Genomic DNA, 23,460 nt, shown 5'->3' on the forward strand with positions numbered 1-23,460 from the left:
TTTCCAGAACGTCATTATCAAGTGAGAATGAAATAACAAAACTAAGATATCTATAGATGAGAAGATGAGTAAATTAAGAGTCATCGAGAGTCAAACAAAGAGCTTAGCCAATCACCAATCAAGTAGCTCCTTTTTCTGCCTTTAAAAGCACATACAACCCACAATTCCCCTATTCGCTCCGACGAAGGGCTAACGCTCGAAACGTCAGCTTTTATAATCATAACGGTGGCCAATTTACCATTTCAACTTTGTTGATATATCATGGTAATTGAACTGAGTGGAGTGCAATTTGGGCTGAAATCATACGCGTGATTTCAAAATCGAACGAGCGCACAGCGCGAGTTTGATTTGAAATCAAAAGTATGATTTCAGACCAAAATTGCACGACACGAGGTTCAATTAACACTTTAATACATCCATTTTGACATCGCCCAAATACAGAACTTGGTCAATTCAAATATTTTATTGATGCAGTACTGAGCCAGTTTTTAAATAAAAAGCGGAAACGGAAACGCATTTACATCTTATTTTGTATGCAAAACAGAAAGACTTTGACGTCATGTGTCAAAAACTCAGTCAAGCGTATTAAAAGAAAGACAAGTTTCATTCAAGAAATTCGAGAAGTCCTCAATAACTCAGCAAAAAATTGTGAAGCGTTAAAGTTCAATCCTCGTCGTCTGACTCAATGATGTAAGCCCTTCGTTACTTCTGTGGTTGGGGTGGAGAATCCTGGCTGTCTCTGGAGAAGAAATTGAAGGTGCAGCCTGTGTAATTCTACGATGGAACGGGAGCAGCACAACTGAAGGCTTCCAAGCGGTACTGCGGAGACTGCAATGGAAAACGTGGTTGAAATCCTGAAAATTCAGCTGGCTGAAAACCAGGATTGGAACGCATGGCCTGATACATTTGGCCTTGTTGTTGGACGTGATAAATAGGAACCAGAGGTGTTCGTTTATATTGGACTGCAATCTCTTGATTTGAGGCTTGCTTTGCAGTGTTTTGGCGGGTGACTTCGTTTGCTTGATTTTCGTTTAACACGTCTTTATATCCACTGATAACGTGAGACAGTTCTTTCCTGTGATTCTCGTCTATTTCATCGTAGTCGTCTAAGATTCACGTGCATGGCCTGTTATTTCACAGATGATATTGCGCGGTTGACCTGATTTCTTCAGTTTTGATACCAATGTTTTCCTCATGCTGTGGCTCGTCAGCTTCTTATTCGTCCTGAGACAGGAGGCCATAGATTTCATTAAATTGGCGATGTTGTTTTGTCCCATTCGAACTTTCGTATACCAAACATCTGCTGATTTAGGACGATTTATGATGCTTAGATAGATTGGCCCTGTGTTCTTCATTCCCTTGGGTCTCTTGGACAACCAAAGCTTGAATAGCCGCACTGGATCGCTTTTTCCGCCATCGGTGCTGAACATTGCTTGTGGTGTTGTTCTTCGCCTGATGGTGAGACCACCGTTCCGTGTTTTAGTGGGACCTTTTCTGAACTCAACAACTTCAGTTCCATCTTCTCGCTGTCTTAGAGTTACGTCTTCCACGTACGCATCGTAGTGTTCTGGGCGACCACGAAATCCCAGTTGTTCCGTCAAATTTTTAAAGTTGACATAGGTCAAGACCTTTCCTTTAACATCACCCCGTTGGCTGGAAAAAAGATGCGATTTAGAGCAAAAAATGGTGCGATTTGGGAATAAATCGCACCAATTAGAGCCAATCAGATTACAGGGACCACCAGTGATTTCAAAATGAATGCAATAAATTTAAATTGTAACATCTGGGACTGTCAAGAATTTTAAAATAATTTTTCGGTGGAAATTCTGTTTGACTGTCTGGTGTACGGCCAGAGCGTAGTACTAAAAGCTAATTATTTCGTTCCTCTCCCCTCCACCTCCCTACATCACTCGTCTCAGATCTTCCACTAGTTCAATATGACGACCGAAGACATTTGCTGCGCTGAATCTGGCCTATGCTAACTACCACCTGCAAGGCTACAGTTTTTTTCGCTTCTTTCCTTTTTCTATGACATTGTTGCAATTAGGTGTAGATATAACGTTTTCTGAAACAGTTACCATTACACAGCGCGTTGGAGTAAAGCTCCATTGTGTTGTAAAACCAAATTTTTAGTAGTACGTCCAATTAGGAGAAAGGAGATTGCACTAGCCAATACGCTTTCAAAGTAAAGACAAACAACTGCCTATTGCGTTAAGTGCCGGGGAGAAAGAAGGGGAAAGGGGAGGGGCAACGTATGTCGCGATTGTTTCAATTTTGTCAATGATTGGTTGAAAAAACGGTAGGAGATTCTGAGCCAATCACAAGGAGTGAAAACAAGTGATAAGAAAGTTTCGTTTTTCTGTGAAAACTGTAAAACAGAATAAACGATATAAAACAGATATTGAATTTGAATAAGAAACCCGTACCTCTCATCATAATTGACGTTGCCGATATCGTTCGCTCCGCTTTGTACACAAAGCATACTACAAATTGTACAGGTTTCTGTGAACAATTACTAAAAACTTCTCCAAAAGTTACGAGAAGTACAATCCGCAATTATTGTTCGTTTCAGACACAATATCGATATAGTATTCCAGCTCTGTACTTGTGGCAAACTTGGGCATTTTGTATCTGTTCGATTGAGTGTTCTTCTGCTGAGTTGGCCGAAATGCGTCGCTCAAAATACGCTATTGTTGCCACGGTGGAATGGGAGCAGTTATATTTCTGTCATGTCGGTTATGAGAACTCGCTAACTCGGAACATTTAAGATGCGGAAATCTGGATTGAAAGGGGGAGAGCAAATGAGGGCTGGGCTTCAAATCTTTGTGAACCGTCCTTCGTAGAGAGGATTGATTTCCACTATTTTCAACAAGTTGCTCTTGGCTTTCGAACACAAGAGTGCGTACGGAAGATCGTCTGGAGCTGTCGAGCTCTAGAATTGTCATGGGAGGATTTGGTGAGATATCGCTCACTGTACTGTGAGAGCAGCGCACAAGGTGAACACCTGGCGATTCAACAGTGCTGATGTCTTCCTCTAGCTTAACAGAAGGCACCTCACCGCTTCCTCCAACGCTCTCGTATTCGAGGCGCCACTCGTTCTACACCATTGATGAAAGTCAGTTTTGAACAATCTGCTGAACCTCCTTTGCAACCGTTCTCTTTTAATTTTCTATCGGAAAAGTCCAACACAGTACTCAAGTTAGACTGCGTACTTTTAGTGACGTTAACACCACGTCTTGCCGACGGTGCGGAATCCTTTTTTGATTCCATAGCTACCGTTTCTGATGCACGTTTACGAGACATTTTCGAACGTCTCGCATTTGAACCAGCGTTGTTCCATAACCCTCGAGGCCAACATTCGGTCCTCACCGATGCTTGGCCATAGGCCCTTTGAAGCTCTTTCTCTTCTCCAACTTTGCCACCGTCTTTGGCAGATAGGTACAAAACCTTACACCCCGAGTTCAATCTTTCCATATCGTTTCGATAAAGATGGAAATTCTGTAGATGCTCATAACATTCAGGTACAAGACTCTGAACAAGTTCATCGCGTTTCTTGGCATCTAAAGCGTAACTAATGCTGCTGTTAATTCGGCAACTGATGGGCGTTCGTGAATTTCGTCGCGTAACCAAATCCTCCTCGCCAATTGTTGGCTCTGAACGAAAGGATATTGTCCGAAATGCATCTTTCATTTTGTCCACAATTGCTCTCTGTCTGTGATTGCCGACCTCTGAAACATCACGTTTTTGCCTTGTCACAGGGCTCCGGCTGACACCAAAAGGACACTCATTTTTTACGCAAGATTTTCGGACGTTAGTTTTTAACTCTGGTTCCCGGAAAGAACGTGCCATCATAACTCATCCAACTATAGACCTACCAACAATAACACAGTTTACGCTAGCAACGAAAAAATTGTGTAAATAAGTGATTGAAGCCCGGACGTATTTCATTAAGTAAACAGAAGCTCAATAAATCCTTTTATGAAGTTTGTTTGACAATGGAAAATCGCACATTAGAGGGATTAGTGTCTAGCTTTACTAAGACTAACGCGATCGTTAAGGAAGTAATAAGTCGGTGGATAAGATTAAAGGGTGTTACTTTCTAAAGAAACTATGGGGCTGCGTCGGTGGGGGTCTTGCAAGATAATTTGGTTTTACAAATGAATCGTTTTGAAATGTAACCTGATTGGTCACCGACTTTCTAAAACTGACGTTTCGAGTGTTAGCCCTTCGTCAGTGCAAATGACGAAAGGGCTATACATCAGCTTTAAAAAACTCCTTTCGGTGGCGAATTTACATACTCAAGTCGGTAGATAACAAGTATTACAGTAGCTTCACAGATTGTCGTCATATTTGCACAAACAAAAAAATGTAGGTGACATTTGGGTTTTAGTTGACGAACGCGGCACCAATGCATTAAAGGCCAAAGTTTAGCCATTGTTTGACAAAACCGCGTTCTAAGCCGTCTTCAATTTCGCCGTACCTTTTATTTTGAACATTTATGTTTGTAAACAGTGTCAAGAGGGCCGAAAGTCAACGGCGGAAGGACATCAACCCTCTTTAAAGAGAATCCCCGAGGCCCTCCGCTTGCATAAAACCGCGGTTTGGGTTAGAACTCGTGTGAACCGGCCGTAAAGAGTCCAAGTCGAGTACATTAGGAGATTAAAAACGTGTTGAAATAGCCGTCGGTTCTTCAACTACAAGTTCGAGTGAATAATATCTGGGACTGACGATGTATTGAAGTCATCGTCAGTTCGTTAACTATAAGTCCAAGTCGATTAGAAACGGAGATTGAAGATGTGTCAAAATGACCGTCGGTTCGTCAACTACAAGAAAAGTCATTTACATCCGAAGAAAGACGACGCGTTATATTCACTGTCGGTTCGTTAACTACGAGAAAATGTCGATTACATCCGGAGATTGACGAGGCGTTGAGGTCACTAGTGGTCCGCCAACTACGAGTCTAAGTCGATTACATCCAGAGATTAACGATGTGTTGAAACCACCGTCGGTTCGTTAACGATCACCTCTTACCGGACTTTTCGTTAAATTGAAAAGAAAAAAAAATCCTTCAACGATACCTTCGACTCGAGACACAATTTATTGTTCAATCGCAGATGAGAGGGATCAGTGGTTACCTTTACTGAGACTTGGCGCTTGATGTACACGCAATCGTTAAGAAAGTAATGAGTAAGTGGAAAAGTATTACAGAAAGAGCATACAGAACTATGAGAAGATTCACCCTCAGGCTGTGTTAGGATGTAAGTGGTTACGGTTAAAATCCCTTTAGCAATTGTCAGCCCGTGCGCTAATCGAGTCAGTCGGTGTTCATTTTCACATCATTGCTGAATTTCATGTGTAATCCTGACCAGCAAACTTAGTTTTAAAGCAAGCCTATGATTTATGTTTTAGATGATAATAAAATTCAGTCGTACTCTGTAGCGCCTTTGGCCTGAGAGTTCTAATGTACAAGAGGATAAACACTGCTTTCACTAAAAAAGAGACACTCGTTATTAGGAAGTCTACAATATAACCACCACTGCGAGCTCGGAATCATTTCCAGAAACGTACTTTCATCCACTATGTTGGCATCTGCTATTTATAGCGCTAGGGCTAATCTGTCTTCACACTACCTGAAAATATTGCCTTCCAGGAACAAAATTACCAGAATATTGAACAAACATAAAGTTTTGTAGTAGACACAACAGTAAGTTTTAAACACATGAAATACGCGTTTCGTTCACAACTTGTAGGTCGTCAAAGCATCATAGATAATATTTCGATAATCACAAAAAAGAAAAAGCCTGTGAAATTACAAATTGTCCACAAGCCAAGAAGCTGAGCTGCGAAAGATGGTTGATTACTCTCTCCTTTTTTTTTTTTTTTTTTTTGGGGGGGGGGGGGGGCGGGGTTGGGTTAGTGTTACAGTTTCTTTTCAATGAGCGGCCGCCAATGGTGTAATAGGCGGCTGTTCCCAGAAAGGGGCCCTATTTACTCTTTTACTCCAATCAATGACCAAGACAGAAATTTTCCTCACAATATCAATACAATATCAAGCAGACAAGTAACGAGAATAAAGGAAAAGAAAAATCAGGGGATCACCAGTTATTCTAATAACAAATTCTCTGAACTAAAATCATAAGAATTGTATAGCAGACAGTAAGGAGAAGTACTGAGATCTTGAGAGTGAAAGGGTTAAGAAGGCAAAACCCAAACAGGACAGCCAGCTCGCAAGCTAAACAGATGGTGTTAGGGTCTTACAGGGGTAGGTACTTAGTGAAATCCTTAATGTACGTATCTGTATGCAAATGACCATGTATTCTCACATGTTCTTAGGTATTGATACATACATTAAAGATTTCACCAAGTACTTACCCTTACAGGCGGCGGGAGACCGCTGGTAATCGGCTTCTTAGCCCTTTCACTGACCCTTAAGGGTGACTAACATCTAATTTAGCCATAAAATATTAACCTTGAATCACACGTTTAAGTCATAAGAATTATAAAAATCATCACTAACTAAACGAGCTTTTGATTGTTGAATAGATCCTCCGTGTCAGTTCTTTGGAAATGTAGAGAGAACAGTATGGAGAATATGCTTACTGATGTTAGAGGGTAAAGGGTTGATAAAACCCCTGCTACTTGGAGATAAAATATAACGTGTGAAAATGTTTAGTAATGTTACCCAGACTCACCAGAGCTCAGCTGTTCCTTAGTTCACACTATGAACCTTTTACATAAAATAACTAAGAACAAAACTGGACTCTGCTATTTGTGACTATCATCACTTTTTCGTATAAAATTAGAAAGGCTGTCGAGTACTTTGATTAAAACAACAAAGAAAAAACGAAATTCTCCCACCGCTTCTGTAAAACAAAACTTTAAAAAGACATGACCCATCAGTATCACTCTATTACTAAGGCATCGTTCAGGGATCACAATGCGTTATGTTGCGTTTGCTAGGAAAGAAGCATAAAGAAAACGCGATTCCATACTCTCGACACTTTAACCCCTTTAGAATGACGGACTTCTTATTTCTCCTTACAATACCACCCTTGAATCCAATGCAAAGGTCAACAGAAAAAAAGGAAATAATCACCAATTTAAGAAGCTAGAAGCTTTCCCGATTGGCAAACAAATTCTCCTTGTCAGTACCAAAGGAATTGTAAAGAGAACAGTTTGTAGAATATGGACAACAATGTTGGGGTTTTAAGGGTTAATGAAGCACATGGAACTCAAAAATAGGTCTCACACTGGTTTGCTGTTCTACAAAAGCGAGTATCCCATTAGCTACCAGCTACTTTTCACAAACAAAATACTTTACTTTCTCCAGAAGATACTTGTGACATCTCCTCGGTGCTATACCCTTAACACGCTACATGTGCCTACAAGTCACGACTTGGGAGATTGACGGTGTCTTGTATCCTGCTCTTTCTTCCCTTCGTTCTGTCCGCCACTCTTGGAATGGGATCTTGGTCTTCTCCGTTTCGCTTTGTTAGAATCCTCGGGAGAATTGGGCTTTTCGGCTCTTGCGCTCTTTGCACGGTCTTGATTGGTTTTCTGCGGTCCTCTCTTTTCAGGCTTTTTCTTGGTTTCCTGTGGTGCTCCTTTTCCAGGTTCTTTCTTGGTTTCCTGTGGTGCTCTCTTTTCAGGGTCTTTCTTGGTTTCCTGTGGTGCTCTCTTTTCAGGGTCTTTCTTGGTTTCCTGTGGTGTTCTCTTTTCAGGGCCTTTCTTGGTTTCCTGTGGTGCTCTCTTTCCAGGCTCTTTCTTACTTGAAGATGACACTTTGTGTTTATTCGAAGACAGTGTGGACTCGGCATCCCGGCGAGGATCGTCCCCGGGGGATTGACTCAGTCTTTCTTCAGAACGCTCGGATCTAGGCTTTTGGGGTGTTGCCAATTGAGTTGGCTCAGCACCACGGCGAGAATCGACTTTTGAAGATTTATTCGATTTTGCTTCGGAGCGTTCAGATCCAGGCCTAGTGTTCTTATTTGACCCGGCATCACGGCGAGGGAGGTCCCTAGAAAATTCACTCGGTTTTTCTTCGGGACGTTCAGATCTCGGCCTTTTAGGCGTAGAAATTTGATTTGAATCAGCGCTTTGGCCAAAAGGGTCTCTTGAATAGTCAGTCGGTTTTACTTTGGAGCGTTCATATCCAAGCTTTTTGGGAGTAGAATTTTTACTTGACTCGGCACCGTGGCAAGGACCTTCTCTAGAGGATCCACTCGGTTTTTCTTCGGCGCGTTCAGATCCAGGTCTTTTGGGAGAATACGAAGGAGAATCCTTTGAAGCATCAACTTTGAAATCGACGCGATTCTTCTGACGTTGATTTTGCACCTGAGTATTCTTTGTTTCTTCTCTGCCACCATCCCCGGTTTTCTCCTGCTTGTTTGGAGGACTCTCAATAACTTCGTTTTGCCTTTGCGTCTTGGCCTTTCTTGCACGACCGCCACTTCTAGCGTTCTTCTTCCTGGGGGCATCTGCCTGCGTAGCGGAAGTTTCAATGGGTTCTTCTTGTTCCTCAGCTCTCTTTCGCTCACCTTTGTCTACTGCAGTCGCATTTGCCTCCGATTTACCTTTCAAAGTAACCTCCCGGTTAGATAAATGTTGCTCCTCTGTGCTCACCCTTCTGGAGGCCACTTTATTGTGCCCTTGGGTCGACGAAGCCGTTCCATTGGGCTTTTCAGAAACACTTTCTGTACTATCAACTTTATCCACCATCATTCCTTCATCCTTTTTTCTAATCAAATTCTCGGTAACAGTTGTACATGTTTCCTCTTTTACTGTTACCTCGGTGTCGTGGAAGGAAGCAATCGCATCATCTGATTCTTGAAGTTCAGTGTGCCCACTGGGATTCAATTCCTTTACAGGCAATGGAGCTGAGCAACTGGTTTGCAATTCAGCTGTAGCGTTGCCTTCCCATAGGCTCTTCACTTTGCTCAGCTTGGATAACAACTGGTGTTCTTCTGGTGTCTTAGCAGCTTTCAAATTCTTTGGAGCAATGTGCAGGTCCTTAGACTGACATAAAATGGGAAATATGTTTCAAAAATACGAGAAAGGGAAAGGGCACAATTGCAAGAATACGTTAGACTGTGGAAGAAGAGATCAATTAGGATCTTCATCCGACACTACCACTTCCTATAAGTAAGGGAGGCTAAACTAATCATTAGCTTCTGAAACGTTCAATCCACTAAAAATTTCAAATGATAGAGAGAAGTCTCTCAGACATTTTTACAACTATCGAACGCAGAAATGTAAATTATAACCAAAATGCAACTTGACAATGGTAGCAAAGTGTCCAAAGAAAATGCAAAATGCAGTCATTCCACAGTTACACGAGCATTACTAGGTGCGCATAACAAAGGAAAATTAATATATTTTCAAAAACGTCTACGAAATATTTCATGTCGGAACAAAGAATCTCGATGCAACAAGTAAGATCACTGAGCACTGAGTACATACCTCAAACTCATCATTTGGAGGGGGATTCGTTGGGGCAATGTCTTCTTTCTTTACCTCTTCTTCAGCAGCCCGGAAGAGGCTGATAAACTGTTCTCCTGTCTAAACATCCAGTACACCACATTAACCATACAGTTCTCGACAATGAAAGAAAAATACAATAGCGAAACGTAAAAAAAGACAACCAATCACCACCAGAGATGAAAAAGGGTTACATGGAAACTACGACTCGTCCTCGAGTTATCGAAACGTGATGGAAAAAGGAGCATTAACTGCAACAGCTTAGATTTTGATTCCAAGAAAAAGTCCCAGTAAACATCTACATTGGTTGAATATAATATGGGGAGCATACAACCACTAGCCTACAAAAACAGCTGAACTTTGCTCTAAAATCTCTTCACCCAGTGCACAAAAAAAGCTGACTCAACAACGATTTTTTCGTATATATGTTTAAAAGGACAGTAACACAATAACTAGTTGTAATCGAACCGGTATGGCCAATATGGTGCACTGACCATGTGTGTTCCGATGGTATGCTGGAAACTGTTTCCTTGTGGCTGTGGCATACTCTGTCCTGGGGAAACAAGGGACCGTGAAGAAACACCATGATGAAATTGAGTCTGTTGTGGAGGAGAACCAACATGTAAGTGGGTTTGCTGTGGAGGATTGCCAGGACGAAATTGAGTCTGTTGTGTACGAGAACAAACAAGTAAGGGGGTTTGCTGTGGAGGATTGCCAGGACGAAATTGAGTCTGTTGTGAAGGAGAACCAACAGGAACATGGGTTTGCTGTGGAGGAGTGCCAGGAAGAAATTGAGTCTGTTGTGGAGGAGAACCAACATGAACATGGGTTCGCTGTGGAAGAGTACCAGGCAGAAATTGAGGGTGTTGTGGAGGAGAACCAACAGGAACATGGGTTCGCTGTGGAGGAGTTCCAGGAAGAAATTGAGTCTGCTGTGTAGGAGAACCAACAGGAACATGGGTTCGCTTTGGAGGAGTTCCAGGAAGAAATTGAGTCTGTTGAGGAGAACCAACAGGGAAGGGGGTTTGCTGTGGAGAAGTACCAGGCAGAAATTGAGGGTATTGTGGAGGGGTGCCAGGAGGAAACTGGGTCTGGCGTGGTGTGAGAGTGGGAGAAATGCCTTCAGGAAAAGGAGGATGCCTCACTGGATGCGAAGCAAACTGCTGCCCTCTTAATATTGCTGGGTCTTCGTAGCTGGTCGCATTAGGGGGTGGGCTGTCTGGTCCCAAAGGCCAATTAGCAAATCTTGAAATATTTGGGGGGCTGTGGGGAAGCATGCGCTGGTTGTGCTCCAAAAGGCGATGGAATCCACGGTGAGCGGAGGCGGGATGATCCACTGGAAAGTTTTCTGCAGGACCACTCCACTGTTGCTTTGGCTGTTGAACCCTTTGAACTTCAGGTGACAAAGGATAAGGAACAAGTTGCCTCACAGGTGCAGTATGGGGAAACTGCATGATCCCACCCTGTTGCCTCAGCCACATGTCATGTCGAGCAGGAGAAACTAAAAACGGAGCAATTTCGGGGTGGAACATGCTTACTGGATGCCGTGGTGGAGTGCCCATAACAATAGTCTGACCTTGTAAGATAATGGGTGATGATCCATTTACAGAGGGAGACTGTGGGAGACCATCAGGTAAAAGCTGTGGGGATACTTCACCAGACACCTGAGACATCCCGCCTAGGTTGTGAAAGCCGGGAGGTGGTTCCATTTCTCCAGAGTGACTGGATTGTACTGATGAAGAAGTACGTACTCTTGATGTTGCTGTATTACTGACACCCTCGTCCTTTGACCCAGGTAAAACCGCAGGTGGTATGATGCCTGCTGAGTCATCTACATTTATTTCTTCATCACCCTTCTCATTCTTAACATCCGAGATGTGGCTTGTCTGTATGGGTTGGGATATGCCCTCTTTTGATTCCACCAAAGTCTCTTTAGTAACTGAATGCACACTTAGAGAGCCCTGCAGAAGAGTATCGTCAGGTGTTTTCATAGTTGGTATTTCAGATAGTTTATCAGCGACTCCTCTCGACTCGATGCTCCTGCTCTCCTTTGGAGGAGACGAAAGATCTTGTGAATCTGGTTGAGATTTTAAGAGAGATGTTACATCCGAAGCGTTAGCACCTTGGCGAGATGATGTCGATGGCAGATGCATACTGTCGTCAACATTCTTGTTTTGTCCCTCTTTGCCTGTTGCAGAAGCAGATCTTGGACGTACGGAGCCTGCACCAAAGAGCATCTGTTTCACGTTCATTTTCTCGCCTGTTTCTTTCCCCGATTTCCTTTCCTCCTGTTCCTTCCTTTGCTCTGCACGTCGGTTGGCCTTAGAGAGAGGACAATCTTTTGCAATATGGCCTATTTTACCACACACGCGACAATTCCTGTCACTTGGAACTTCAAGGCCATCTGTAAGATCAAAGAAGTACCCTTGCAAGAACTCTTTTGGTATATCACATCGTGGAACTCCAAAGCGTTCACGTCCTCTGATAAACGTGGTCTGAATATAGTTCGCCATATTCCCTGTCACGCCTGCGCCCAAGTTGTGGTCCAGATTGAAAGGGTCTGCAAAGCAAGTCGTGCGCAGGTGAAGAAGGCTTTCGTTTTATTCGACAGGAATAACTATTAAAGTACACCAAAAGTCACAAATTACAAAACTCAATACAGCGCTCAATTCCAAGTTAATTCAATTACTGTCGGCCGCGGAATATTTTCATAGCTAATAACTTGGCTCCTTCGGAGTTTCTTAGCACAAATTGTAAACAACAGGTATCATAAGAATGAGGGGTGAGTTTTGGCGGGAAGTTTGCTTGTGTTGGTATAAGTGCATTTTAAATGCTACTCTAATCTCAAAACGAGGCTGTAAAGTGTAAAAAGCTTAACAAGATAATTGGCCACAACTTTCTTCTGAGTTGATTCTACAATCGAATGTGAGGAGTCTTGATTGGTGTTCTCAAGTAAAAAAAGTAAAGAATAATAACACCTTACCCTCAATTGCAAACACGTGTTTGGTCCACATTTTTTCTAATTTGGTCAGCTTTTCTGTCCTTCTGCAACAAACCACGTCATGCTTGAAGTCAAACTCTTCGGTATAATATCTTAAAAAGCCATACCACAAGAGACCCACACTGAAACTGTTCCTTTCCTTTGGATTCCAGGCACTTCTCTAAGAATACAAATAAATTAGAACAATAGATTCAAGTGGTTCCTAATATAACGGCACGCATTCCTTTTCATGGATGTCTCCAAAGGGATACATAGGTGACGGCAGGCAGTGTTATCCTATCAACAATTATTTCTTAACAAAAAAATGTATCTTTATATTACATTTATTCGTTCTATTTTAATTCTACTTCAGTGCGATACCTGAAAACTGGCTTGTGAGTGTTTCTTACTAAAATCTCGGTGTATTTACCCAATAAACCAGAAATTATGTAACTTTTATCAGAAAGAACATTGGCAGTAGGGAAAACAATACAGATGCTTTAAAATTAAAGTCGGCGCTACGAGGAGTTTTCAGAGCTGAAGGGGTGCCACTGGGCTATAAATCCAATCTTCCTCCATTACAGTACAGCAAAGAAGTTCTACCACCTACAATTTTCTTCTCGTCACTCAGAAACCAGCAATTCCATCCCTCGATGATCTTCTCAGGCGGTTTGTCATCCTTGTGCAGAGCCTGTAGCACTGGAATGACTGGAGGTTTGCACTGTTGCAGATAGTGAAGGAGCATGAGTATGTAGGCGTACGATGACAGGCTGCCCTTTGAAGCGTCTCCGATGTTACACACCTGAAGGGGAATGAGACGGAAACCACATTACTTGTAGACTTTAACATTACCATCTTACAGACATCGGACTAAGCCTAAGATTTGGCAGGTAATAACTCGGGACAAGTTATCCTTTGAATGCATTTAAACCCAATGGGCGAATATAATGAACGAGTTCTGAAATTAAAGCGATTTATCTTTCCCAATTTGCTCCATAACTTTGCTACATGAAACCAAAAACAAAACCAAAGCGAATGAAAAACCAAACTCAGTTACTAAAGAGTTGATAATACCATCAGGGCCAAACGTTAGGCCTTTAAACCCAAACATCACTACGCATGTTCTCCTCTCTGTACATTTCCTAAGGTGCTGACAGGGAGAATTTTGTTCAACAGTCAAGAGCTTCTTTAGTTGGTGATCATTTCCTTCTCGTGACATTAATGTGTGCTAGTTACCCTTAGATGTTAAAGGGTTAAGTCCCTTAAAGTTACTTCACGACCTGATAGTTCATTGTCTTTAAGTTGCATACCTTGGCAAAGACCTTAACAGTATAACCCAGAGTTGCCACACGATCATCCAGTTTAGCGTAAGTAGCAAGCATCTTTGTGTTCTCCAATGCGAGTGTGTTATATAAACTTATATCAGCCTCACGTTTACAACTGCGAAGGAAGAACTTCACAATGGGAACTTTTGCTGTGGTGATAGCCAGCACATTGCCACAGTCTCTGTGTTTCCTCAGGAGCTTTGCAAGGCTACTGATTACCTCTACACAATCCACTTCTTCTTTGACACGGCCTTCCAGCGTCATGCAAATATCAATGTCACTGTGGCGAAAACCAAAGCCATTTTTGGAGGAACCAAACAAAAACAGTCGTGCTTCTGGAGAAAAAGACAACAGCAGCTTTACAAAATCAGTTTCTGAGTAATTCAAACAAAATAACCGGACAGCCATGCGGAGGGTCGAGGGTTCAAACCCCAGACCGGACCAACACTCGGAGTCTTAAAGACACTGCACTGCCTTTGCTTTGACATCCACCAATGGTTAAAAATTCTACTCTTCCAGAATAAGGACGACAAACCGTAGGTCCCGTCCCCTGTATCGTCTCTGTACTAGTTAGCAGGGGTTGTCAAAGAACTCACGCACTCCTTGCAATGAGTAGGGAGAGTAGCTCCCGATGTTGTGGTCTGGCCTTGTTAAATTGTTTATGCAGGCCCTTATTTAAAACAGCTTTAAAGTTGAACTGAACTGGGCCAGCCTGTCTTAAGTTCGCTGATAAGTAAATGGTATAAATAAGTAAATGGTTTACCTGGATACTGCCCATTAATGTAGCTTTCTAAATTCCTTAACACCTTCTCTCGGTTGGATACTTCTGATTTTTCAAATTCAAAATCAGCTACAAAAATATAAAAGTTTGAGATTATTGGACTAGTGAGTTGGCTGTGAAATAAGATGTACCATAAGCACAAGGTATATACAAACATACTTGTCGAGAAATCATACGAACATGAAGACATGGCCGGTTTAAACACTTATAGCATGTACATGAACAGGTTTAATTTCTGTACTTGTCCTTTAGAGAGACTCCCGACCACCTTATAAGTCACTTAAAAAAAAGCTGAAAATGTTTGGGAAAGCGTAGTGTTACACTAACTAATAAAGGTAAAACACTAAACCTCCAACTGATTAGTTGTGCATTTTCCCTAATTTTTTTCTACACATGTGTATACAGGCATTAAAACAAAAGTATATCGTGAAAGATTAACAAGGAGTTTTGTTGGAAGTACACACCTCTACAAGTCTGGCAAACAAAATCTAACACTTTAGCAAACATTGGCGTCATTGGCGGTAGTGCAATCAGAGGTGGCTTCTGCAAACGTGGGCACCGATCCTTGGCATGACCATCCTGTTTGCAAATGCAACAGGTTTTAACTGGTTTACTGTTTCCTTGGAAAATCTTGGTATCAAATCTGTAAACAATGTCTTGACTTTTGTCTGCAACACCACACGCTTGTTCCTCTGGGTCAGTTTTGGAGTTTCTGTTATCTTCCTCTTTAGATCCACTCAAACTTATTTCACCTTCAATTTCCGCGTCATCTTGAGCCTTGCTTTTTAAGCTAGAACCTTTCTTTTTGGTTTGCCTTTGAGAGAAACCTCCATCTTCGCAGTGATTGCTAGAAACATCCATAGAGCGCAATTGTTTGGTCAGAGGATCCAAGTCATCCATTTGAAAAATATCCTCGTCAACAGCAACGGCTTTGCTCTCCTGCTTCTTAGTTTTCACTGATTTACTGTCGTTCTTCTTGTGGGGTGGTTTAGAACTTGTATTTTGTATCTCCGTATTTGACCCTTCCAAGAAAAACAAATCGACAAAGATGTTAACAATAAAACAATACAAGACTTGTCAGGTCAACACTACCTTATTCAGGTACAAACATTTACATGTTCAAAGCAGTTTTTTTTTTCCCTCAAATTACTATTCCTTTCATTATTTATTTAAATTACATACAACTCGCACATATAGAAGACACAACAGCACTAGTTACTACCTACATCTCGTAAAAAAAGGTAAAAATAACGAAAAATAGGTTACTGTGCGATAGATGTGCTCCCCTGGGGTGGGATGGGTGGGTTAGTACATTAATTGTAAAGCGCTGTTGATCTGTCATTGTAAATAGCGCTCTATAAGAAATAATTGTTAGTATTATTTAATTATTATTATCACCAAACAACACTGTGATCTTACAAAACTAATATCAATCAAGCTATTTTGAATACCAATTTTTCTATAATTGTTTATATATATATATTTAACAATTATTCCACGAGCACGCGTTGGATATGAGATGATAGATAGCCAACGAGGCGCGTAGCGCCGAGTTGGCTATAATCATCTCATATCCAACAAGCGCGAGTGGAATAACTGTTTTATTAAAAACGTTCAATTAAGTTAAATTTTTATTCAATTTTTAGCCCCCTTTTAATTTTAATCTGACACGTACGCTTGCCATATTTGTAGATTATGGTATATTGGCTGATACACCATAATGGCTATGCCAATAAAAAGTCTTGAATTGCATTATCCAATGATCTAGTTTTTAATAAATATATATATACAATGACTTCAATATTTCTGGTTGATTTGAATTTCATCCTTTTTTTTGCAGACATTTTTAACAATAGGGTACTCAATTAAGTTAAGCAGGCTTTTAAAACCCTTCCAACCTAATGGAAAATCCCTTTAATTATGACAATGACAATAATTGTGCTCGTTACAACATCCCCACATCGAATAAAACCTGTCCTTCCACCAAACATCAAACATTACCATAAAAAAGCTCTTCAAATGGTTAAACGAAAAACAAAAGTACGCAGAAAATGTCCACGTCAGTTTTCAATGCTGCCCACTCCAAAGGAGAAAAAGGAAAATACAAAATACTACTTTAAAAATAAAAGGGAAACCGTTTAACCATTGACACTACTTAAGGTTTCAGAACTCTCCCCCGTCTCTCTCTTCAAAATGCAATGCAAATGGTTAAACGGCTTCCATTTTATTCATTTGGGGCGGGTGGCATAGCAGTTGTGAAAAATCCCTTTCGTTTAAATTTCAAATTACAATTTCTTTTTTCCTCTTCCCCCTTTATATTCGTTTTGAATTCGAAAATCTCTTTCGTTTAAATTTCAAATTACAATTTTTCTTTTACTCTCCCCCCTTTGCATTCATTTTGAATGCGCGCGTGATTTCATAAATTAGCCAATCACGTCAAAAACTCCAAACTTGACATTGAAAACTGACGTAGACATTTTTCGCGTAATTTTGTTGTTCTTTTACGGTGTCGTTTTAGGTTGTTTTACAGTTTTGTTCGCGCAAATTTGTTACCCCCTTGCTTGGAATTTTAAGAAGTTTCGGAGTTTTTTTTGGCCAACTGTTATGGTTCAATCAACAAGATCACTACGTATTTTCTACGGAGTTTGGACTCAAGCCTCTTTTTTTGTAAAAATACTCATAAACGGCAAGGTCTTATTGGCAGTGGTTTACCGCCGGTAACTGGCTTTAGCCCCTTTCACTCCCGAGATCTCTTTAGTAATTCTCCATACTGTCTGCCACACAATTCTTATGATACTAAGTTTGGAGAATTTAGTATTGGATCAACTACTGACCCCTTAATTGATATTTTTCTTTATTTTCATCACTTGTCTGCTTGGTATTGTGTTGATATTGTAAGGAGAAATTCTGTCTTGATCAATCATGGGAGTCACAAGGTTAATAAAACCCCTGTACAGTAATGGTTTAATTAGACAGAGGAACACGATTATGTGTAATAATTATTCCACATAGGTTATCATCGCTTACCATTTTGTGGCGAGGATGTAAAATATCTAAAGCTGTTCTTCCAGCAAGTAAAAAGGTGGTCGTATGCTGGAAGCAAAGGAAAAACAGTCATCTATTTGATGTAATAACAGTAGTAATGATAATAATAATAATAATAATGATAATAATAATAATAATAATGATAATATTAGTTATATTTTATTAAACTTTAAAAATATGTCCATAATTTACAGAAACATTTGAAGAATTAAGCACTCTATTAAGAAAAGATAATGAAAAAATACAGTCACTGTGTCAATAACGATTTCCCAAATACATTCCTAGTGGCTAAGATGCAATCAGTAGTTCTTGAAGGGAGTCAGGGGTTTTAAATCAAGTCATAACAGAAGAAATATTATCTGTTTCTGATAATAAAAGAAACAAGTGAGTTCTCATATTCCTAACAAAACAAAGATTCATTTGGGCAGGCTCTAATATTTTCGATCTGTAAATCAAAATCTATCTGTCGTCTTGTGGATCTTGAGCCTCTCAACCTCTTAAGCATAGGATCGCAGGGCGTAAGATGGCGAAAGACACTTTAGCTCTTATCCACGAAATTGCGCTTGAGCAACTTTCTCCCTTCTTATTTGCAACCAGCTCCGCAAGTCCGCTGTGGTATTTGACACACTCATCTGCGATTCCACCCGTGGTCGGGAAAACTAGGGTAGTGAATTTCCCCCGTTCAATCTCCATTACTCTTTCTGTATATGAACAACTTCTTTTTTAACTCATGCTTCTTGTAGATCTGCTCTGGAGTCAAATCTCATCAAGAGTCTGCATTGGGGTGACACGCACGAACGTCAAAGAATGCAGATCTCTGTCTTTCCAAAAATCCTCCAGCATGAATATCAAAACAGGCATCAGGGACTTTCTTAACGCCATAATTTAATGTCTCCACAGTGAACTTCTGAAGGACCGGCTCTACTTCCACATAATTACAGACCATCCTTAGCATCTCTGCTTCAAAGTCGCGCAGTTCGTTATGGCGTTGGATGGTAATCAAGCCCGCCGCGCTGACACACCATTGCGTGATCCACGCTACATGGAACTTACTAAATTGTACTTAGTTGTCAAGCCTTTGATTTGGCTGAAGGTGACATTGTTGTTACAGAGACTTGTATCTAAATAAAATGATGACAGAGTAATTTACGTTTGAAAGGCAGCAACGTTTGTATGGTGACAAGGTCACCCTTAGCCTCACTGCTGTTCAAAGGTTTAGCAACCAAGCACACAAATGTAAAATTAAATGTAGAAACCAAATAACAACAGAACAGTTACCGTGCACCTTCAGGGGTGTCTCACGTGCAAGCGATGTAGCGGGTCCGGTTTAAACAGTAGCTATCTAAACCCCAGTATCAAATTAAAGCTTACAGGACTGGCTATCACACTATACCAAAAATTTTGAAAAAAAATGAATTATCGAATTTTTCACAACTTCTAAATGCGAGCGCCCGAATCACCTTTTAAGAGCTACAAGTCAAAGGGAATTTGTTCGCTTGCTCTCAAATTTTGACAGTAGCTAGTCTTACATATAAACAACAAAAACGTGTCTCCGAATTTTTTATTTCTGAATTCTTTCTTTTCAAGAGCGATTTTTCTACGATCACTCCACATTTTATAATCCTATTTAAAAAATGTTCTGTGACTTTTCACTGAAACTGAATATGACAAATCGCTGACACGTTTTTTAGCGCTTTGGCCCCGGAAACGGAGGAACACATTAAATAAGCGAAAAACAAAATTCGCTTTGACACGTCACGTTCAAAAGGTGATCGGGCGCTCGCATTTAGAAGTTGTGAAAAATTCGACAATTAATTTTTTTTCAAAAGTTTTGGTATAGTCTCATGGCCGGTCCCATAAGCTTTAATTTGAGAGGGGTTTAGATATCTACAGTTTAGACTGGACGCGCTACATCGCTTGAACGCGAGACATCCCTGAAGTTGCACGGTAACCTTAAAGCTAACTAAAAAAAAAGGAAGAGCTAAAAAGGTCATACCTCTGTCGCTACTTAATGACGAAGCAACGTTCCGCTTGGTAGAAAAAGGATCTATAAATTAAAGAAAGAAAACATTTAAGATTACCTTATACTTTTTACTAACTACGCTCAAGGTCTGTATTGTAAATCACAGATCAAGTGTTTCTGCTAGCATTTAAAAAAAAGGGTAAAAGAGAATAGCCAATTGCAAATTGGTCCAAAGCATACAAAGTAGGAAGACTTGCTGTTTGGCAAGAGTAAAGAAGAACAGTGCTTTTGTACGGCTTAAGAACAATTTTAAATGCAGCCGCTGAGAAAACGTATGATGATCTGATACCAAGTTTTCAGTACTAACATCTAAGACTTGAATGACAGACAGTAAGGGCAATTACTAATGAGATCCTAGGAGTGAAAACGTTCAGAGGGGACCTATGTGATTGTGTTTCCTTGTGCTGCTTATGGCTAACCAATCAAAGTTCTGAACAAGATAATTAACGTATGATGATAATGATAGCATCAATGCAATCATTACAGCAAAGATGTACGTATTCCCTGATTCTTGTATTCACGTCACTTGACGGGATAGCCCCACAATATATTTCTAGTTTTTTCAAACCAAGAACCACTGGATGTAACTTAAGAAGTAATGGTGCGAATGAAGAGTATCATAATTATAATAGTTCTTTTGCAAATAATTCGTTCTCCTACATTGTATCTCATTAATGGAATAATTAGTTCTTATTAACCGAGCGGGAGGTCTGTATGGGAGAAGCTTGACCGAGGTCGCCAGTACAGACCTCACTGCGTTCGGTCTGTACCAGCGACCGAGGTCAAGATTCTCCCATACAGACCGACCTAGCTCGGTTAATAAGATGTTTATTATATTGCTGTGTCTTATATGACAATTTTTTATATTCTTTGTACCTTTTTTTCTAGACCAGTCTACATGCCGGTATAGATGGGAAAATCTAGACCACTTTCAATATTGATTTCAGCCAATCAAATTCGTGAATTCGGTAGTTCCCAGTCCTTGTGAGACACAGCCATATAATAACTTGAAAAACTAAATCAAACAAATCAAGTCTATCTCCAAATTTCAAAAGAGATTAAGTCATACTGATTTTACAGGTGGCTTCTGTCACTCCTGCCTATGAATTTGATTGATCATTTTTATTCCTATATACTTTTCATAGTCTAACACAATTATATACTTTATCATATAAGGGGAAAAATTACTGAATTGTGATTGGTCAAGACAGAGGGCATTTTTTCTTAATTTTTGTAATTGCCCCGGGAAAAATTACTTGAAAATGATTGGCTGAAAATCGCTTAGCAACTGCTGCCAAGGTAAAGAAATTTCTATTTGTTTTGTAACAATGGCGTCCCGTTTTGCGCGAGATCAGTAAGAAAACATTTTGCCCCTTATATTATAAACAAGTAATCACATGGTTCCTCGTAAAATTAAAGATTAATATCACTTGTGTTTTCGGAAGTTGCAGAAATTGCCCGAGTCGCGGAGCGACTCGGGCAATTTCAGCAACTTCCGAAAACACGCGTGATATTAATCCTTAATTTTACTCGGCCCCATGCGATTACCTATACCTATTAGGATCCTCACATATTAATTTTTATATATTATCTTATATGGATTATGTTTTATTTTTTAATAATATTCTTACTTATTTCTTTGTTTTTTTTCTTGTCGTTTGTTTTATACATGACCTTAGTTGCTCAGAAAATGGGACGACCACTTACCACGTCATCAACAATAAATAAATTATTACATTTATACATCATTACATCACATCTGAAATGATAAGAATACCTTCCATTGCTATCCTACGATGACCCCATTTTTTATCTTCTCTTTTGAGAGGCCTTGGATCTTTGATGGAAATCACCAGATTTGGAAGGTCAAAATCAATACAGTAAAACCTGAGAATTAAAATAAGCCCATGTTAATCATAATCTCTAGAAGCCAACTGTTGAGAAGAGCAGAAGTGTATCTGGACTGTCACAGTGCAGACGGTAAGATTACAAATCTAGAATCAATCCTGGGCCAAGTCGCTGTGTTGTGTTCTTGGGGGAAGGCTCTCCACTATTACAGTGCCTCTCCCCCCCCCCGGGTATAAATTGGCACCAGCAAACTTTCTTAGGAAACTGGTAAAAAGCTGGGGGAGGTAGGTAACCTGTAATGGATAACCACTCCTTCCAAGTGAAGCAACAATACCCTAATTGCTTCATGGTATGGAAACCCAGACAAGTTCTGACTAGGTAAGTGGTACTGAGCTTGAGAGCAGATTAACCCTTCTTCTAATTGGGAAGGACACCAATACTGACCATCAACTTTGTTAAATTTTGTCTCTTCATTTTCTTTGGCTGAGGGTCCAAGAACTAACCTGGACATATAGGTCTGCTCAAGGGTGATAGCTTCTTTACAGCTGTAGCTAAGTATTACTTTTTTAAGGTTAGTTTTGGCCAGTTCCAAAATTTAAATGTTTGTGATAAAAGTAACATGTCACTTGGAAACAATACAGTATGTAATGTTTTGAAACTCTATTCTCACCTAAAAAGCTGATACCACAGTGTTCCAATCTCTTCTTGATTCTCACTGACAAAGTTTTCAGTGGCTTTTTGGTTATCTTCGTCAATTGCCTGGAAAAAAAAAATCCCTAGTATTCAGTAACATCCAACACAGATTGAAAAATTAGGAAGATACATAAAAAGAATGCAAGGAAATTGTAGCAGTTCAAAACTTTGAATGAAAGGGGTAAGTTTCTAAAGAAACTCTCCATTTGCTCTGACAAAGGGCTAACACTAGAAACATCAGCCTAGAAATTCTTTTACAGTGGCCAATTTTTAACTCAATTAACTCAGTTGATAACTAAAGACAAACCTGTCTTGTTCAGAACTTTGATTATAACATAACCAAAGTAAAGCGCGCGCTCTGATTGGTCAATTTAGCGTCCCCCATTTGCCCATGGGTGTACGCTGCTGACGTGAGCAAATGCAAAGACTATTTTTCCGCGCGCGCTTGTTTTTTCTGGTCACGTAAGATTTGTTAAATAAAAGGGAACTCTTTAGCTACAATGTATCAATGTTATGTTATAAAACAAAAGGTAAACACCACAGCGTACACTATTGAGTTATGGATACACTTGGGAGGTTTGCTAAGCACTCAAGAAGCTAGAGTCGCTCTCGGCTATCGCCTCGAGCAACTCTTACGCTTCTTTCGTGCTTAGCAACCTCCCGCGTGCATCCATAACTCAATAGTGTACGCTGTGGTGTTTACCATTTGTTAATTGGTTAGCTATAGGCAGCACAAGTAAACACAATCACATAGGTCCCCTTTTAATCTTTTCACTCCAAGGATCTCATTAGTAATTCTCCTTACTGCCTGTCATACAAGTCTTAAGATGTTAGTATGGAAAATTTGGTATTGGATCAACTACACTGTATCAATCCAGCCCCCTAACTGACATTTTTCTTTATTGTCATCACTAGAATGTCTCTCTTGATCAGTCATGGGAATTAAAGGTTTAAAATTTTGTCTTGACCGCCGGACAGACAAGGACCAACTTTACTGTTTTCAAGCCCATTCATGTTTGATTATGTTCTTCTTTGTTCCAAGCACATTCACATAATTTTTAAACAGACAAGTATATCATTCAAACTGCCTTGGATTTGGTTTAGCCTTAGACTCAGTTTCGCCTTGAATAATTTAATACTACCACAAAAATGGACTCACCTCTTGTGGTACCCATGTGGGAAGAACTGGGGGCTTCGTCACCTGTAGGAACTGAATCACCATCAGAGCCATAGAGTACCCTGGTAAGCCTCCCTCCGATTGACAGTCAATGCTACAAATCTAACATAA

At 40.3% G+C, this 23,460-nt stretch overlaps 1 protein-coding gene and 2 pseudogenes across 2 annotated transcripts in view; all 3 read right to left on the bottom strand.

The window, feature by feature from the left end:
- Positions 1-448: 448 nt before the first annotated feature.
- LOC148719951 (uncharacterized) lies at positions 449-3,853 on the bottom strand (annotated as a pseudogene). The gene is made up of 2 exons (XR_015993176.1): positions 2,427-3,853; positions 449-1,653 (listed from the first exon to the last, which is right to left on the bottom strand). The product of XR_015993176.1 is annotated as an uncharacterized LOC148719951 (transcript).
- LOC148719952 (uncharacterized) lies at positions 2,407-3,852 on the bottom strand (annotated as a pseudogene).
- A 2,234-nt stretch (positions 3,854-6,087) lies between the features above and the next one.
- The window catches only part of LOC111347343 (uncharacterized), a 27,948-nt gene continuing 10,575 nt past the window's right edge, over positions 6,088-23,460 (bottom strand). The window contains exons 10-22 of the mRNA XM_088738468.1: positions 23,332-23,451; positions 22,150-22,238; positions 21,409-21,518; positions 19,605-19,655; positions 17,591-17,656; positions 15,028-15,585; positions 14,546-14,632; positions 13,768-14,117; positions 13,068-13,259; positions 12,461-12,638; positions 9,972-12,037; positions 9,460-9,558; positions 6,088-9,015 (exon numbers count right to left, since the gene is read on the bottom strand). Coding sequence (XP_088594594.1) covers positions 7,390-9,015; positions 9,460-9,558; positions 9,972-12,037; positions 12,461-12,638; positions 13,068-13,259; positions 13,768-14,117; positions 14,546-14,632; positions 15,028-15,585; positions 17,591-17,656; positions 19,605-19,655; positions 21,409-21,518; positions 22,150-22,238; positions 23,332-23,451 — 5,592 coding nt within the window. The 3' untranslated portion in view covers positions 6,088-7,389. The remainder of the gene's footprint in view (positions 9,016-9,459; positions 9,559-9,971; positions 12,038-12,460; positions 12,639-13,067; positions 13,260-13,767; positions 14,118-14,545; positions 14,633-15,027; positions 15,586-17,590; positions 17,657-19,604; positions 19,656-21,408; positions 21,519-22,149; positions 22,239-23,331; positions 23,452-23,460) is intronic.

Source organism: Stylophora pistillata, chromosome 11 (genome assembly GCF_964205215.1).
Source record: "Stylophora pistillata chromosome 11, jaStyPist1.2, whole genome shotgun sequence".
In the NCBI taxonomy this organism is placed as follows: domain Eukaryota; kingdom Metazoa; phylum Cnidaria; class Anthozoa; order Scleractinia; family Pocilloporidae; genus Stylophora; species Stylophora pistillata.